Raw genomic sequence first — 15,945 nt, forward strand, 5'->3', positions numbered from 1 at the left:
TCTGAATGTTATTGTAAGTGAAATTTTGGTCAAATTTAAAGTTTGGTCAACTTGTTAACTTGATCAGATCATGAAAAATTGATGTCTGCTACTTGTTTAATGAACCACTTGATGAAAGTACAAATACATCAGTCTTGGACTTCAGCATCCTTGCATGAAGCTCTTTCAGATATTGAAATCTTATTCTGTAGTTTTCAAGGTTTAAATCAGGTGAGCGATTCCGGGCCTTCATGGTCCTATTCTTGCACTCAACGACAATTTGCAGTTTAAATTTTCTAAACAATTAGCCAGGTCTTAATACTCTTATTTGGTACAAGCAGCCATTATTTCATTACATTGTTAACACATTTTGTTTGTATCATCAGTAAAATGTATGTCCCATTTATACACACAATTATATATACATCTTGTCATATATCACATATTCACCTCTGTGTAGTCCAGTTTTGTTCCACCCATTGGTATGGTGTTTGCTTGACAAGAATGGGGCTTTGTTGTGTTCTGGTGTTACCTTTTGTTTTTGTATAGAGTCAGCAACAACAGGTTTTGTTTATACATCTAACATTTCGAGGGCTGAGCGCGAAACTATTGTAACTGTATATGAATAAAGAACAAGATACAATAGTTTCGCGCTCAGCCCACGATCTATAATTTGAGCCGTGCCATGACAAAGCCAACATAGTGGGTTTGCGACCAGCATGGATCCAGACCAGCCTGCGCATCTGCGCAGTCTGGTCAGGATCCATGCTGTTCGCTAACAGTTTCTCTACTTGCAATAGATTTTGAAAGCGAACAGCATGGATCCTGACCAGACTGCGCGGATGCGCAGGCTGGTCTGGATCCATGCTGGTCGCAAACCCACTATGTTGGTTTTCCCACGGCACTGCTCATTTAATGATACTGATGGAAAGAAAAGGGGATATGTGTTATGATTTGACTCATAGAGCTTATCATTTATAATTCATAAAATAAACAAACGTGTTTGTAAACATGGACGGTTCCAAACTGAAGGGGATCCATACTCAAAAATAATAACAAAATACAATACATATCGCGTATCTGTAGCCCTGACCAACCTATAAACCAGGCCAGTCTATTTTTAAGTACAATAACACTGTTGACCCATTTAAACAAGGAGTTGAATCACCATTTTCATTATTCAACATTTTCAAATTGTTATACAGTTGATTGAATCTACACAGTGTATTTCTCAGGGCACATCATTTTAATTTTGTCTAAAAAGTATAAGTATTCATTGAGTGTGCTTGTTGTGTGGTCTTATTTTCTTGTTTGTGTTGTTTCTTTATATAACCATACACTTAGAAGTAAGTATTTGGGTTGTTTAGGCAAGATTTATCAATATTTTTTATTTCTTGTTGAACAATACTTAGGTACCAGTAAGTTTTGTTGAGGGGACTTACATTAACATTATTTAGCCTTAAAAGCATGTGATGTTTGTCTTTTTTTCATGTGTAATCTGTCATAGCTATTTCTGCATGGTTTTATTTGCTTTCTTTTGTACATTTCCTTTGTTCTACTTGCTTTCTTTGTTCATTTTTTGTTACAGTTGATTTCATTATTCCTTTGTTTTGAATTATTTGCTGTTTTTGCTCCTTAAATCTGAGAGGAAAGCCAAAACTTGGCTATTAAAGAGATTGAATTCACATTAATCACTCTATCTTTTTCATTTTTGAAGCCTTTAGAGGTTTGAAATTATTTTTGCAACATAGATTCTCTCACATCATTTCAAACTTTTGGATACACAAAGTTAACACAGATGTTTGAAGGAACAAAAGCTTTTACAATGTACATACTTTCCGACAAACATGGACAGAGTACCGATAGCAACATCTTAATGTCTGTCCTTGCTTAAACAAATATAGGTGCCAAGTTGTTCTCTTGGTAAGGTTGTAGGGTTTGGGGAGGGGTTGGGGAGTTGAGGGAGAATGCGAAGGTGAAATGATAATTGGACATCATGAAATGAACTCAAGCTTACATCTCAGTATTAAAAGTGATACATGTTATAGAGGTCACTTGCACTAAGCAATATTGCCCGCCCTTGCTGTTCAGTTCAGAATCTATAAACATTGCATTGAACTGATAAAGAATCCCTCTGAATGAGGCTTGCCATTTAATAAAAAGAACAAATTTTAGGTTAAAAAAAATGAAAACTTAGAATGAAATATCTTTTTTTTAACAGTGATCCCAAATACAAAGAAAATTATGAAATTATGCAGTTTTGTGACTATCATTTCAGTGATTTCAGCTAATGCATTCGCAGATTTGTGAGCAAGTCTTAGATACGTTCAGGTTTTTTGTAATGACTTTACTGTTGTAAGAATGATAAATCACACTATCTGTTTCAGAAGGAAGAGAATGAAGAAGCTTTTAAGCAGTGGTTACAGGAGAAACAAGGACAGTTCAAGAAAGAGAAGCTACTGAAACGCCGCCAGGATCAAGAGATGCACGAGGGTTACTATGTCAGAAGTAGAGAAGAATGTGAAAAAGCTTATAAACAGTGGGTATTTTCGTTGATTTTCTTTTTATAAAGCAAGTCTTCATAACCAAATATAGAATAAACATCGAGTAGTCATAGCTTATAAACAGTGAGTTTTTGTACCAAAAAATCTTGTAAGTGTAATCATTATTGGTGAGCTTATAAGCAGTATGTATTTATACCGTGGTAACTGGAAAGCTGAATAACAGTGAGTATTTATTATTGGAAAGCTAATAAATAGTGAGTGTAAATTCATTAGTGAGTGTAAATTCATTACTGGGAAAGCTGATAAACAGTCAGTATCTTTAACTGGAAAGCTGATAAACAGTGAGTATTTATAATTGGCAAGCTGATAAACAGTGAGTATTTATAATTGGCAAGCTGATAAACAGTGTGTATTTATAACTGGCAAGCTGACAACGGTGACAATTTAGAGCTAGAAAGCTGATAAACAGTGAGTATTTATAACTGGCAAGCTGATAAACAGTGAGTATTTATAACTGGCAAGCTGACAACGGTGACAATTTAGAGCTAGAAAGCTGATAAACAGTGAGTATTTATTACTGGAAAGCTGATAAACAGTGAGTATTTATAACTGGCAAGCTGACAACGGTGACAATTTAGAGCTAGAAAGCTGATAAACAGTGAGTATTTATTACTGGAAAAATGATAAACAGTGTGTATGACTGGAAAGCTGATAAACAGTGTGTAGAACTGGAAAGCTGATAAACAGTGAGTGTAAATTCATTACTGGAAAGCTGATAAACAGTGAGTGTAAATTCATTACTGGAAAGCTGATAACTGAGTCTTTATTACTGGAAAGCTGATAAACAGTGATTATTTGTTACTGGAAAGCTGATAAACAGTGTGTGTAACTGGAATGGTGATAAACAGTGAGTATTTATTACTGGAAAGGTGATAAACAGTGAGTGTTTATAACTGGAAAGCTGATTAACAATAAGTAATCATGACAGAAAATCTTATTAACAGTGAGTATTCATAACTGAAAAACAAACAAACAAACTGAAAGTACGCATTATTGGGGGAAAAAAGTGAGAACCAGAAAGGTGAACAAACTGCAAGTATTCATATTCAGAACTAAAAAGAGTATAAGCCTTGACTATTTATGACTAAAAAAATGAACAATATAATCTGCCAAAACAGTCAGGTCATTTTGTAATTTATAACTCAAAGTCATTTAGGATCACATGGTAAATGGGGAAACTCAATGTTTAGCCTGTAGAAAAGTTGTTACTTACTTTCATACTTGCTGTTTGAAAGGTAATCTCTGCCCAAAGGTTTTTTTATATGGATGTATTGATGAAAATCATAGTATTGTTGTATATTGCTTTCAGGGAAAAGAATAATTGTAGTCAAAGGTTCTTTATCTTTTTGGGATTTATGGACAGTTTGTACTGTATAGTCTACAGGTTGAATGTATATTTTGTTTACTTTCAGGTGGTTAAAACATAAAGCAATAGAAGCAAGGAAGGCGAGGGCTGCAGAAAGGAACAAAGCTAAACTACAACGGTTAGCTGCACGGAGATCTCGAAAATCTATCTCACTGTCTAAGTCAATAAGAGAGGCACAGTCATTTCGATATGTTGATTACTATGGGTACAGATTCTAACAATTATCCATAGTAACATAAACTTTACAAACAAAAGGGGCAGCTTGCCATTTTCAAACACCCACCAGCATACCTGCTAATGCTTTCGGTATGAGAGAAGCAGCTCCACTGCATGATTTATTTGACAGACGACAGCAGTTTATTTCTATTTTATTGACTCAAAATATAATGTATAACATCATTTAAGAAAAAACTATAAGCTGGAAGCCTAGTTTGATAGATGTAAATATCTGCTTTTTTCCAAGAGCAGTGTTCTGACAGTCATTTCGAAACTTTTTTGTCTTGAGTCGATTAGTTGAGACCTGAGTGTTTACCAGTTTATGCAAAGGTATAAGCAACCAAAACATTTATACTGATTACAGTTTCAGAAAATTTCTTTGAGGTTTTAGGGAGAAATCCAAAATGTTTGCAGAATTATGAATGTTTTGTTTGCAGAAATGTACAAGAAAATTGAAGGAATTGTATGATAAATTAGCAGGTATGAAATGTTTGGGTGACATTTTGAATAGGTAACCAAAATCACATGTAGCTTTAGTCGGGTTTGTTATATACATGTAGTGAATGTTGAGAGATAAAATAGTGTGTCTAGCATTATTCAGATTCTAGATACACCAGTCTTGCATACACAGATAGTGTTTGAGTCATTCTGTAGATATTACTCATTATACTGGGTCTGCATGCATCTGCTGGTCTCAATATGAAATTTATAGAATTCAAAATGGCAAAATTTCTTTTCGCATATATTTGTAATTTTGAAATATTTCATTGAAACTTGTCATGAATATAGCACTTGCTTAAACAAAAGGCTATCTGTGCAAGTTTCAACAAAATTTATGCCTTTTTGAGTACAAGTCTGAATATGAGTTTCAAACTAAGTTGATGAATGCAGGCCCTGTACACCGTCAGTCACTGAAACCTCCGAGAAATTGTAGTGTTCAAATGTTTGTTTGTCTGTGTGTTTTGTCTTATCATACTCTTAGACATGTTGATTGGTTTATAAAAAAAAATATTTTCATTGAGATAAAAATGTAATTATGTTCTGTCAAAATACCTGATACAGATGAATTATGCCACAAACATGTCGCTACGCAAGGATGTGTAAAATTGTGACTTTTTCGATATGCCTCAAAAGTGTTCTAATTAGAAATTAAAAACTTGTATGTAAGAAGGACATTAAATCTTGTGGTAAACTGTACTCCTTTTATTGTGATGGATAAATAGATTTCACATGAATGTGAAAGTATTTGAATTAATGTAGTTGTTTTCTTAAGTACATTGTACATGTAATTACATTAGCTTATACTGAACAGTCAATATGGTTTTGACCAAAGCATCAACTTTCTTTATGATAAAAATTCATAGATTTCCACTGCTTAAGATAAAATAAGTAAGCATTTTATTTGTTGATTTGTATTTAATTTCATGGATTGATGCAGCCACAGAACCTACTAAAGTAGTCCCAACAAAAAAGTAGTACCCAATGAATAAGATTTTCCAGAAGTTTTCTTTTGTACAGATGTTTCAACAGAAGTTCTTGTATATATAAAAATAACAGACATCTAATATTTGTTGTAACAAGAATCTTACTAATCCGAATACAATGAATTCCGTCCATTCACAGTACTTTATTCAAGTGTTTATTATTCTTTTCATTTTTCTTATACGTGTATACAAAATGATTGATTTGATAGTTGTGTTTACATTAATAAGATGACATTCCAATTTTAGTGTTAAAATGGCATTTACATGTTTATCAATAATTTTAATATCCCTCTGTATTTGTTTTCAAGTTTATATATACATACAAAATTTATTATATAATTATGTATTGATGGTCTCAATTTAAAATGCTGAGCCTAGTATTTTTTTGCAATTTCCGATTTTTTAAGCACCATTAAGCAGAGGAATTCTATTACTATATTTCTTGAAATTTACATCATCACTGATCTGTCAAGAAAAACTTAATTCAGTCATGTGATAAATTGTTGAATCACGATTTGTGGAGAAAAATATGTTAAAAAAAAACAAAATTGTAACTTCCGCATCAAATAAGCAATACATAAGAAGAAATTGGTTTTAGCATCATTTTGGGAAAATATAATTTGCTTCTCTTGAAAAATTTAGGTGTTGTAGGTTTTTCATTTTAATTGCAGACCATCAAAATGTAAATTAGACCACAACAGTTGGATGTCAGGGAGTTTGTTATGTTTTGTACTGTTCAGTTTAGATTTTACATGTTAGAAATTGAAATGTTGCTGTAGAGACTATGCTCTCTTAACATGAAAAATTATGGGTTTTTTTTTTTGTTTTTTATGCAAAATTCAAGTTTATGCCAACTTTTTGGTGGGATGGAAAAATGTGTAGGAAATGTAGAGGATTGTGAATATTTGAAGTACTATTGGTACATGTACTTTTTCAAATCAAAATTAGCTGCATCACATACCTTACACATACTAATTGTCAATGAATTATTAACTCATTAATGCAGTTTGGCAATTTAATTTAAACCTTTAAGTCTTGGGTTTATTCAACTTTAAGCAGAGACAATTATATTCAGATTATGTAGTGGTTTTCTATTTATTAACAAGTGAATGTTTTAGCTACATTTTTATTGGCATACCACACTTAAGTGGTATAATGTCATACCACAGGAATATAACATACTACAATAATGCTGCATTATGACATATCTTGCTACCATGATGTACCACACTTATGTGGCATAATGACAAACCACATTAATGCACATAATGACATACCACACTAATGTGGCATAATGTCATACGACACTGATGCCACATAATGACATACCACATTAATGCCTCTTGATGTCATACTACATGAATGTGGCATAATGTCATACCACACTGAAGCCACATAATGACATACTACACTAATGCCACATAATGATGTACCACACTAATGCCACATAATGACGTACAACACAAATGCGGCATGACATACCACACTAATGCGGCATAATGACATATTACACTGATGCCACATAATGACATACCACACTAATGCCTCTTGATGTCATACCACATGAATGTGGCATAATGTCATACCACACTAATGCAGCATAATGTCAAACTACACTGATACCACTCTAATGCGGGTACATACTTAGTTATAGATCTGACTTATTGTGATTTTTAACACTGTGTTTTAATAGATTAGTTTTTATGACTCGTGTAAAAAAAAAAAGAGAAAGAAATTAGGCCTGTGATAAGTACTTGTGGATATCATGCCAGACTGGAATATTCTGAGGTTGTTGGGAAATTTACTCTGTTCAGCATAGCAATTATTGGCTGTTAATGGCCGCACAGTTTTATTTGTGAAAAAAAAAAGCATTCCTTATCAACAAATCAAAATTTGATGCATTGCGCATTATTTATTATATACAATCATGTGATATGTAATTAAAGTTTACTACTGTTTTTATTTGAGCCGCGCCATGAGAAAACCAACATAGTGGGTATGCGACCAGCAAGGATCCAGACCAGCCTGCACATCCGCGCAGTCTGGTCAGGATCCATGCTGTTTGCTTTCAAAGCCTATTACAATTAGAGAACCCGTTAGCGAACAGCATGGATCCTGACCAGACTGCGCGGATGCGCAGGCTGGTCTGGATCCTTGCTGGTCGCATACCCACTATGTTGGTTTTCTCATGGCACGGCTCATTTAATCTAGATTTATATCATGCTATTTGCAAGTTTGTTTTATACATGTGAGCATAAAACTGTAATGTGTAAATTTTGAATATTACGATATTTGAGAGGTTTGGACATTTGAGAGCTTTCAAAATTTGAGAGGTTTTTTATTTGTGTGTTATCATGTTAAGAAGGATCCTTTTTTAAATAAAAGTCACATTTTTCTGGGAATAAATATTTATTTGAAGTTTTCCCCACAGGCAGATATTTAGTGGTTCCTGTTCAAAATACAAATGGACAGAATTGTTTTCTTAAATAAGAAAAAATAACATTGATGAATCTGTCGAAGTTAGGAAGAAAAAAAATCAAATGTTCCTTTTTGACTTGATGGCACATATGAGCCGTGCCATGAGAAAACCAACATAGTGGGTTTGCGACCAGCATGGATCCAGACCAGCCTGCTCATCCGCGCAGTCTGGTCAGGCTCCATGCTGTTCGCTTTTAAAGCCTATTGGAATTGGAGAAACTGTTAGCGAACAGCATGGATCCAGACCAGACTGCGCGGATGTGCAGGCTGGTCTGGATCCATGCTGGTCGCAAAGCCACTATGTTGGTTTTCTCATGGCGCAGCTCAAAATTTTGTTTAAAAAAGCATGTTTTAAAAGGTATTGTATGTAAGCCTTCTCCTGCCAAGTTTTTCTGTGATAGTTGTCATATAAATGAAATTATTACACGATTCTTTATAATATAAATCCCTGGTCCATAGTTTGCTCTATATGACCAGTCTATATTCAGTCTGAAAGGTAAAAAATTAAATGTTGTGAAAATTAATTTCCAATGTCATGTAATAGACACTTCTTGAATGGCTTGCTGGTCAGTAGTCAAAGCTATTAGCCCTTAGACCTCGGGCAATACTTTTAACTATTGACTGGCAAGCCATTCAGTACTGCTAAGTGTATTATAATATCAACATATCGCTAGCCTTGTGGCAGATGATGCACCACTGTAACGTTGTGCTTCTTCATTAATGACTCACAAAAATTGTCGTCTACATCAAACTTCGTTTGACTTTCCTCTGTTACATGTACTTTTTCCCTAAAACATTGATTCTATTTCATGGTTTCCGGTTGTCTACTGAAATAATTGTAGATAATATTCTTTATTCTGTCACCAACATTTCATCAACATTTTCATTTACTGATTAAAATTATTTTCAGTAAAGTGAGTTTTTACTAGAACACAAAAATATGTGTCCTTTCTAACTTAAAAGTGAAAATTTCATGGAAATGTATAACTTTTTGATATAAATCTTGCGATGCCATGATATTATTTGTGACATTACAGGATTAAAATTTCTGTTTGATCCATGTAATCTGTAAGTTTTTCAGGAAGGGGGACTTTATTTTGTCAGATCTTGTTACATCATTATAAACTTCTCTGAGAGTGGTAGTAGGATCGATATACATTTGTGAAATATGTTAAACAATGTCTATTTTATGGCTAAATATGTATTGTCCCATTTTAGAAACTGGGCAAAATTACAATTTCGAAAAAGATTAAAAATGTTTTAAACATTATATCAAAAGTTTGCACATAAATTTTGTTTATTTAAATAAATGCTAAGATACCCTGTAAGTCTTATTTTAAGATGTCCGAAATTTATGATGAAAAATATCACACCTGAATTGTTTGTTGATTAATAAAAATATGAAAAATTGAAAAAATCCTATTACCACACTTTGGGTTCTTTAGATTGATGTATAATCTCAATGGTGTTGTCTTATATTTAAACTATAGAAAAACCATGCTCCGGAAAGTATGGATCAAACAGAAGGTTTAAACCATTTATGAGAAAAAGAAAAATAGAAAATGTTGTTTATTTTACATTAAAGATCAAACTATTTTATTAGTGAACACCTGATTTTATACTGTTCCTTTTGAGGTAAAAATATGCATGTGCTTGGTGTATACTCATTGAAAAAAAATATCACATATTTGAGTAGGCCTACTCAAGAATAGAAACATAAGTTGAAGATTTTATATTGTATGATTTTTAAAACAAATATTATGCTAATAGTATGATTATTTTGTTTTTGACATAGTTAATGTTTTCATATTTTAACATAACGGTAGTTATTTAGAATTTTAAAAATCATGTACACCTTTTGTTGCTCTGACCATATTTTATATATGTTCTCTTATTAAAATGTGCCAATTAAAGATGTAGATCTTACCACTGGTGTTTGTGTCGTCATTTCACCATTGCAGCTGCTTTTATGATACAATAGTCTTGTTTTCATATATACATTGAAATCTCCTCAAATTAGTCTTGCAGGAAAGCCTGAAATTCAACGACCAGAGTGAGGCTCGAAACCCACATCAGTGAAGGGCAAGTGATTCGAACTCAGCAACCATAACCACTTTGCAATGGAGGCCCCATATATTGGATAGAGGTTTTTATTTTGGATACATTAAATATATATTAAGTATACCTTTATAGGGGGGATAATTTGTCTGTCAATTTGTATATCTGAATGGCTAGTCTAATTTTGATAAAACTTCACAGCAAGGATGTGCAAATGCTCCTATCACTTGAAGATTTTCTTCAGTTAATGCCCTTTGATGATTTTAATAAAAATAAGGCCAACTTTTAATAAAAAAATGCCTTGCCCTGAACAACTGTACAGATTTTGATAAAACTTGAAAGCAGTGACTGGTGTGAAGTGACTATGTTTGCTTTTTATGTTTTGTTAACACTTGTGGCGGGCGGCGGGCGGGCATTTGGCGTCCAAAAGCATGTCCGCTCTCTAAGTCAAACAGTTTTCATCCGACCTTCACTTAAGACACTTGCTGCAGTTTCTTGTATGAGAGATGGGGCAAAAATTTACCAATAACAGAATTTGTTCAGACTTGTATATGAACACAGTTTCATGTTGCAAAAACAAACAGGTCATCGTGATTGTTTAGGAGTTACGTGCCCTTTAAACCAGATTTTTCTTCAAATTTGCATATTCAAGGGCAAATAACGCCGGAACAAGCATGGTGACCTTCGATTTTTTTTTGTCATAATTCTGTTTCTAACATGACTCTGTGTTCATATAACAAATTCTATTATTGTGAAATTGTACTCTGTGTTCATATACAAAGTTTGAACAAATTCTATTATTGTGAAATTGTTTACATAAAACTGCAGCATACTCAGATTTTGGTTACGGTATATGTTATTTTAGGGTTAAAGTTTATTTTATGTAACAGAGATACAAATGATATTTCACTAGATTATCATATAACGTCTTGTCTGTCATAAAAATTTCATGTTGAAATGGATATTAATAAACAACCAAACTTTGCAAGACAGTTCAGTACAAAGGGTAGTTTTGCATATTTGCTTCGTTTTAAGGTTGAATAATTTGTGATATGGTTAGGTCAACTTAAAAATTGTTTTTGGGGAAATAAATTTGTGTATTTAAGTAGTCTCATGAGTAGGTTTTACATATTTCAGTATGAAGCCTGCAGCTTCTCATATTCTCAGGGATTTTGGTTGTCAATGAATGATTTTTGGCCAAGTTATGTACCTTTGAAATATCAGATAAGTAAAAATATTGTGATGGATACATGGGTGAGCTTGTAAGCATTTTGTTCAGAAAACTTTTGAATATACAGAAATAGGACATCAACATCACTTGTCTACACGGGGGGAGGGGGTGTATATTGCTTTGCAACTGTTGGTCACATCAGTCAGTTTGTCTGTCTGTTAGTAGAGGGATGGTTTTCACCAAATAACTCAAGAACCACTTGATCCATGACATTCAAACTTGGTAGCATGATAGAGCTTATACAGTAAATGAATCCTATAATTTGGGGTCAGTAGGCCAAAGGTCAAGGTCAAAATTGCTCGAACCTGAAAAGCAATTTCTGCCTTATAACTTGAACCACTAAACTAAGGACGTTCAAACTTAGTAGAATGACTAAGTTTATAAAATAGACGAACCCTATAGTTTTGGGGTCAATAGGTCAAAGGTCAATGTCAAAGGGGCCTGAACCTTGAAAGCAATTTCTGCCAAATAACTTGAGAACTGCTAAATCCAGGACCTTAGAACTTGGTAGCATGATTGGACTTATAAAGTAGATGACTCCTATAGTTTTTGGGGTCAGTAAGTCAAAGGTCAAGGTCACAGGGGCGCGAACCTTGAAAATGGTTTCTGCTTAATAACTTGAGAACCACTCTACCCAGAACCTTTAAACTTTATTGCATGATTGGGCTTTTAAAGGCGATGACCCCTAATGTTTGGGGGTCATTAGATCAAAGGTCAAGGTCCTAGGGACGGACCTGAACCTTGAAAACCTTTTCCGGACAATAATTTGAGAACCGCTTGACGCAGTACCTTTATATTTGATAGCATGATTGGACTTATAAAGTTGATGACCCCTTCTGTCATATATTCTCTTAGGAGATGTGCTTTTACCAAAATTTCTCCAGTTCAGATAAAGAGAGCTGTGATACTTTATGTCCTAAAACTATCATTAGCAAGTCACTAGACAGATATCTAAGTATTGCTTTCAAGACTTCATTCATATCTCTTATAATAGGAACAATAACAAGATACAAAATTATAGGTATCTCTGTTAGTACCTTGACAAAGCACCACTACCAATGCCTATAGGAATATCTGCACTCCAAGAATGCAACCTTCCCAAAATGTAAACTTACAGCAGTTCTAGTGTATGCATGGGATATGAAATTGGTTGACATATATATATATGCAAAAATATATAGACAAAATAACAGAATTAGGCAACATTAGTTAAACAAACAAATAAAGAAACACAGGTTTTGCTCAGGTGAGCTGAAACTGGGCAAATTCACATAGACCTTGTAATATATGTTGCAGGTGTTGGTAAGGAACCACTGTTTTACATTTTAAGAGTGCATCAAAATGTCTACATTAAATGATTTAAATCCAAAATCTTGATGTTGACAACTTGACGCAGAGTGACGTAATGTTGTCTAGGTAATATCTCCATACAACCAGACATTCAACAGGTTTTACTGTATGAAATTTTATTGACTGAAAATGCTGCAGTCTGACCATTTTTTTTTAAATTTCAAAATATTTTTTAGTAGTGGTTAGATTTTAAAGGTGGTCAATTACATTTGAGCAACATTTTCTGACATTTTTCAGTTTTCATAATATTCTATTAGAGATTTATTCAAAGACATATCTGACAGTTTTGTACATGTATATAGGCAAAAAAAATCTATTTACAAGGGCAGATAATTCAAGATCAAGCCCGGGTACCTATGATTTTTAATACATATTTCCATTTTAAACTTGACTCTCAGTCAATACACAAAGTTTAAAGAAATTCTATTACATAGAATTAGATCCCTATTGGAAATTAATAATTTATTACTTTTTAGCTCACCTGAGCACGAAGTGCTCAAGGTGAGCTTTTGTGATCGCCCTGTGTCCATCGTCCTTCGTCAACAATTTGACTGTTAACACTCTAGAGGTCACAATTTTGGCCTATTCTTAATATAACTTGGTCAGAATGTTATCCTCATAAAAATCTTGGATGAATTCGATATTGGGTCATCTAGGGTCAAAAACTAGGTCACCAGGTCAAATCAAAAGAAAAGCTTGTTAACACTCTAGAGGTCACAATTTTGGCCCAATCTTAATGAAACTTGGTCAGAATGTTACCCTCAATAAAATCTTGGACGAGTTTGATATCGGGTCATCTAGGGTCAAAAACTAGGTCACCAGGTCAAATCAAAGGAAAAGCTTGTTAACATTCTAGAGGTCACAATTTTGACTCAAGCTTAATGAAACTTGGTCAGAATGTTACCCTCAATAAAATCTTAAATAAGTTTGATATTGGGTCATCTGGGGTTAAAAACTAGGTCACCAGGTCAAATCAAAGGAAAGGCTTGTTAACACTTTAGAGGTCACAATTTTGGCCCAATCTTAATGAAACTTTGTCAGAATGTTACCCTTAACAAAATCTTGGATGATTTTGATATTGGGTCATCTGGGATTAAAAACTAGGTCACCAGGTCAAATCAAAGGAAAAGCTTGTTAACATTGTAGAGGCCACATTTAAGACTGTATCTTCATGAAACTTGGTCAGAATGTTACTCATGATAATCTCAAAGTCCAGTTTGAATCTGGGTCATGTAAAGTCAAAAACTAGGTCACCAGATTAAATCAAAGGAAAAGCTAGTAAACATTCTAGAGGCCACATTTATTACCATATCTTAATGAAACTTGGTTAGAGTGTTAATCTTGATGATCTATAAAAGATATTCAAATCTGGGTCAGGTGGGTTCAAAAACTAGGTCACAAGGTCAAATCAAAGGAAAAGCTTGTTAACACTCTAGAGGCCACATTTATGACTGTATCTTCATGAAACTTGGTCAGAGTGTTAATCTTGACGATCTTTAGGTGAAGTTTGAATCTGGGTCAGGTGGGGTCAAAAACTAGATCACCAGGTCAAATCAAAGGAAAAGCTTGTTAACATTCGAGAGGCCACATTTGTGACTGTATCTTCATGAAACTTAATCAGAATGTTAATCTTGGTGATCTTTAAGTCAAGTTTAAATCTGGGCCAAATGGGGTCAAAAACTAGGTCACCAGGTCAAATCAAAGGAAAAGCTAGTTAACACCCTAGAGGCCACATTTATGATTATATCTTAATGAAACTTGGTCAGAATGTTAATCTTGATGATCTATAGATCCTGTTCAAATCTGGGTCAGGTTGGGTCAAAAACTAGGTCACCGGGTCAAATCAAAGGAAAAGCTTGTTAACACTCTAGAGGCCACATTTATGACTGTATCTTATAAAACTTAGTCAGAGTGTTAATCTTGATGATCTTTAGGTCCAGTTTGAATCTGGATCATGTGGGGTCAAAAACTAGGTCACCGGGTCAAATCAAAGGAAAAGCTCGTTAACTCTCTAAAGGCCGCATTTATGATTGTATCTTCATGAAACTTAGTCAGAATGTTAGTCTTGGTGATCGTTAGGTCAAGTTCAAATCTGGGTCATATGGGGTCAAAAACTAGGTCACCAGGTCAAATCAAAGGAAAAGCTTGTTAACTCTATAGAGGCCGCATTTATGGCTGTATCTTCATGAAACTTAGTCAGAATGTTTATCTTGGTGATCTTTAGGTCAAGTTCGAATCTGGGTCATATGGGGTCAAAAACTAGGTCACCAGGTCAAATCAAAGGAAAAGTTAGTTAACACTTTAGAGACCACATTTATGACCATAGCGATACAGTGCCTTCATGGCCCTCTTGTTATGGAATTTGCAGTTATCTCCCTTTAATACAAAAGTGTTTAAAAAGTGTATTATTTATTTTTAATTTCAAGATAATTTCTAGTTTTACATTTTCATTATATTGGAATAGTTCAACTACTTGAAAAAAAAGGCAAGCTTTAAATCAACATGAAGCTTCGAAATGTATTTATTTTCAATCTATCTTGATTGCGCAACCAACATAGACAAAGGGAGGTAATAATAATTTTATAAACTTGCATGTCTAATGAATTTTGGCAAAATATGTACTTGCCAATGCAAATCTTTGACAATTTTAATACAATAGTGCTTATATTCATATCATTCCTTAGGAAAAATGTGTTTATTAAATTTATACTTATGCTAAAATAATGTTATCTTGGTTGAGCAACCAGGATAGGAAAATCAAAGTTTAAAAATATGTCAAGTGAAAGTCTGACGTGTATTAAGAACTTGATGAACACAAATAAGTGTAAATGATCAGTTGGTAAAGTTTCGAACCATTAGTTGACCAAAATCTGATTAACCACCTTTAACACTTATCATGCTGGACATGATTGATTCTGCCTTTGTGATCAGTGTAGATCATGATCAACCTGCACATCAATGCAGTCTGATCAAAATCTACACAGTTCCCCATTCAGTCAATATCTTTTTGGTAAGCACTCCTTTTAACAGCGAATGGTACTATCCATATTGAAAGATGGACAAGTTCATTACAGAAATTTAATGTAGTGAAATGTTGTTTAACCTTTACCCTGCTATATTTCTAAAATTGATTGGTCAATCATTCAATATAGACAATACCATTTATTGTTAGAAGGAGTGTTCACTTAAAATTAATATATATATATATATATAACTAAT

At 33.7% G+C, this 15,945-nt stretch overlaps 1 protein-coding gene across 9 annotated transcripts in view; it reads left to right on the plus strand.

The window, feature by feature from the left end:
• The window catches only part of LOC123551848 (coiled-coil domain-containing protein 181-like), a 31,025-nt gene extending 21,012 nt beyond the window's left edge, over positions 1-10,013 (plus strand). For 5 of the 9 annotated variants that reach the window (XM_045341074.2, XM_045341076.2, XM_045341079.2 and 2 more), the window contains 2 exons: positions 2,367-2,518; positions 3,956-7,487. In XM_045341074.2, coding sequence (XP_045197009.1) covers positions 2,367-2,518; positions 3,956-4,127 — 324 coding nt within the window. In that variant the 3' untranslated portion in view covers positions 4,128-7,487. Of the gene's footprint in view, positions 1-2,366; positions 2,519-3,955; positions 7,565-7,659 lie in introns of those variants that run through there. The other 4 variants (XM_045341073.2, XM_045341075.2, XM_045341077.2 and 1 more) reach the window with 2 other exon arrangements.
• The last annotated feature ends 5,932 nt before the right edge of the window (positions 10,014-15,945 follow it).

The sequence above is a fragment of the Mercenaria mercenaria genome, chromosome 4 (genome assembly GCF_021730395.1).
Source record: "Mercenaria mercenaria strain notata chromosome 4, MADL_Memer_1, whole genome shotgun sequence".
Classification (NCBI taxonomy): domain Eukaryota; kingdom Metazoa; phylum Mollusca; class Bivalvia; order Venerida; family Veneridae; genus Mercenaria; species Mercenaria mercenaria.